This window comes from Helobdella robusta (genome assembly GCF_000326865.2).
Source record: "Helobdella robusta unplaced genomic scaffold HELROscaffold_56, whole genome shotgun sequence".
Taxonomy (NCBI): Eukaryota; Metazoa; Annelida; class Clitellata; order Rhynchobdellida; family Glossiphoniidae; genus Helobdella; species Helobdella robusta.
Genome location: NW_008705301.1, coordinates 384,712 through 387,008, shown reverse-complemented (window position 1 = coordinate 387,008; position 2,297 = coordinate 384,712). Strand labels below are relative to the sequence as shown.

The window sequence follows — 2,297 nt, the reverse complement described above, 5'->3', positions numbered from 1 at the left end:
GTATGTATGTATGTATGTGCGTGTGTATGTGTGTATGTATGTGTATGTATGTATGTGCGTGTGTGCGTGTGTATACTATACTCAACAGGTATGATTTTACAGACATTCATCATCACCGTCGTCATCTTCGTGTTTCATTTTTTTCCTTCCTACCACAATCATCATGTTTATTTGCTACGATTATTATTATTATTATTGATAAATATTATTATTTATTCTATTATTATTAATACTTATATTATTATTATTATTATTATTATTCATCGCTTCGTGTTGAACAAAATATCGTAACTGTTGCTATGGTCGTTATTATCATCATCATCATCACCATCATCATCATCATCACCATCATCATCAGGAGCAGAAGCAGTAGAAGATGATGCATTATCATCCCTTCGCTTGCACCGTCTATAATTTATACCATTATTCTCGTCGTCGTCATCATCATCATCATCATCATCACTGTTACCATCATCATCATCATCACCCTCCTGACCTCGTCATCGGTTCCGTCAACCAATCCCGACGCTCCGTTTGTGGTCCATGCCGGAAGTGGTGACTGCACACTTTGTAGATGTATGTTTTTCAGTTCAGGAGATACAAACCTGTATTTGAGGGTTTGTATGCAGCGGTGCGTAGGTACGTATTTATGTATGTATGTGTGTACGAATGTATGTATGTATATACGAAACGAAACGAAACGAAATTTTACTGAAAGTAAAACAGTAAAATTTCTGGGTGTATTTCTAGATCGGAAACGAAATATCGTATATACGAATGTATGTAACGCATGAATCTACACCTACCTACCTATATACCTACCTACCTACCTACCTACCTACCTACCTACCTACCTACCTACCTACCTACCTACCTACCTACCTCAAGCTTTCCTGCCTTGCTTTCCTTACAGGCGATGACAGTCTACTGTTCTTCATCAGATGCTGCCTTTGCTCCATGTATTCCATTCTACGTTTGTAAGACGCCCTACGTTCGTGCGACCATTTCAGCCAGGCTGACTGTGTTGGCTTAGAGCTGGTTGCTGTGTGTGTTTGTGTTTGTGTGTCGTGTGTGTGTGTGTGGTTTGTGTGTGTGTGTGCTCTGTGTTCTGTTGTGTGTGTGTATGTCGTGTGTATGTGTGTGTGTGTCCTGTGACTTGTGTGTGGTGTGTGTTTTTTTGTGGTGTAATCAAAAGTTGTGATAATATGTGACAATATTATGGTTGGTTGAAATGCCGATGATAAAACAGAGTAAAGGAAGGAAGAGGGAGTGAGAATAAAAGAAAAATTTGAAAGAAAGAGAGATAAAAATAGAGAGAGAGAGAGAGAGAGAAAGAGAGAGAAAGAGAGAGAGTACGCCACTATAGAGTACATGTCTTTAAACACGTATCGTAAATCAGCATCTGATGGTGTAATTGCGTTTATTCAAATGAGCAGAAAATTATCATCGTCGTCATCGTCATCATCATCAACAAAAACATAATTATCATCATCATCCTTATCATCATCATCCTCATCATCATCATCATACCAGAGTCAGTGGCAGTAGCTTCAGAGTCGTTTGGCGTCGACTCGCTACCCATTTTTTTGGTCACCTGACTTCCGCTTTCGTTTTCGTCGGAAACATTAATTTCCGGCAGATTATTAATCTTTGGTTGTTGTTGTTTTCGATATATTTGTTGTTGTTGTTGATGTAATTTATCAAATTCTGGATGATATTGAAGATGTTGATGACGAGGCGAGGGATTATAAATTTTCCGAAGCTGTTGTTGTTGTTGCTGCTGTTGCTGCTGCTGTTGTTGCTGTAGCTGCTGTTGTTGTTGTTGTTGTTGACGTTGTTGTTGTTTGTCGCTCATTGGTGTTGCACAGTTTATGGGCGTTTGGTTTTGGCTGGCTGGAAAAAAACTAAATTTTGGGTCAGAAATAATGTTGTTGTTGATGTTGTTGTTGATGTTGTTGTTGTTGATGTTGAGATTGTTGAAGTTGTTGATGTTGTTGATGTTGTTGATGTTTGAAATGACAGCATGATCCATTGAGTTGAAGTTTTTAACTCTCAATGGATAATGATTTCTCTCGGTGCTGATGTTGTTGTTGATGTGATTTTTATGAATGTATGAGTTGTTGTTGTTGTTGTTGAGGATGTTATTGTTGTTGTTGGTGTTGTTGTTTAAAACTTTGTTAACGCTGTTAGTTGCGTTTCTATTGATGTAAACTAAATTGTTGTTGTTGTTGTTGTCATCATTATCGTTGTTGATGTTGATGTTGTTGTTGTTTATGTCGTTTATGTTGTTGTTATTC

General features: G+C 37.8%; 1 protein-coding gene across 1 annotated transcript in view; it reads right to left on the bottom strand.

Moving 5' to 3' along the window:
• Positions 1–260: 260 nt before the first annotated feature.
• HELRODRAFT_179713 (hypothetical protein) overlaps positions 261–2,297 on the bottom strand; it is a gene marked incomplete at both ends in the record, with an annotated part of 2,090 nt that continues 53 nt past the window's right edge. Inside the window, 3 exons of the mRNA XM_009028522.1 lie at positions 261–297; positions 883–1,042; positions 1,531–2,297. The exon at positions 1,531–2,297 is cut by the window's right edge and continues 53 nt beyond it. Of these exons, the coding sequence (XP_009026770.1) occupies positions 261–297; positions 883–1,042; positions 1,531–2,297 (964 nt within the window). The remainder of the gene's footprint in view (positions 298–882; positions 1,043–1,530) is intronic.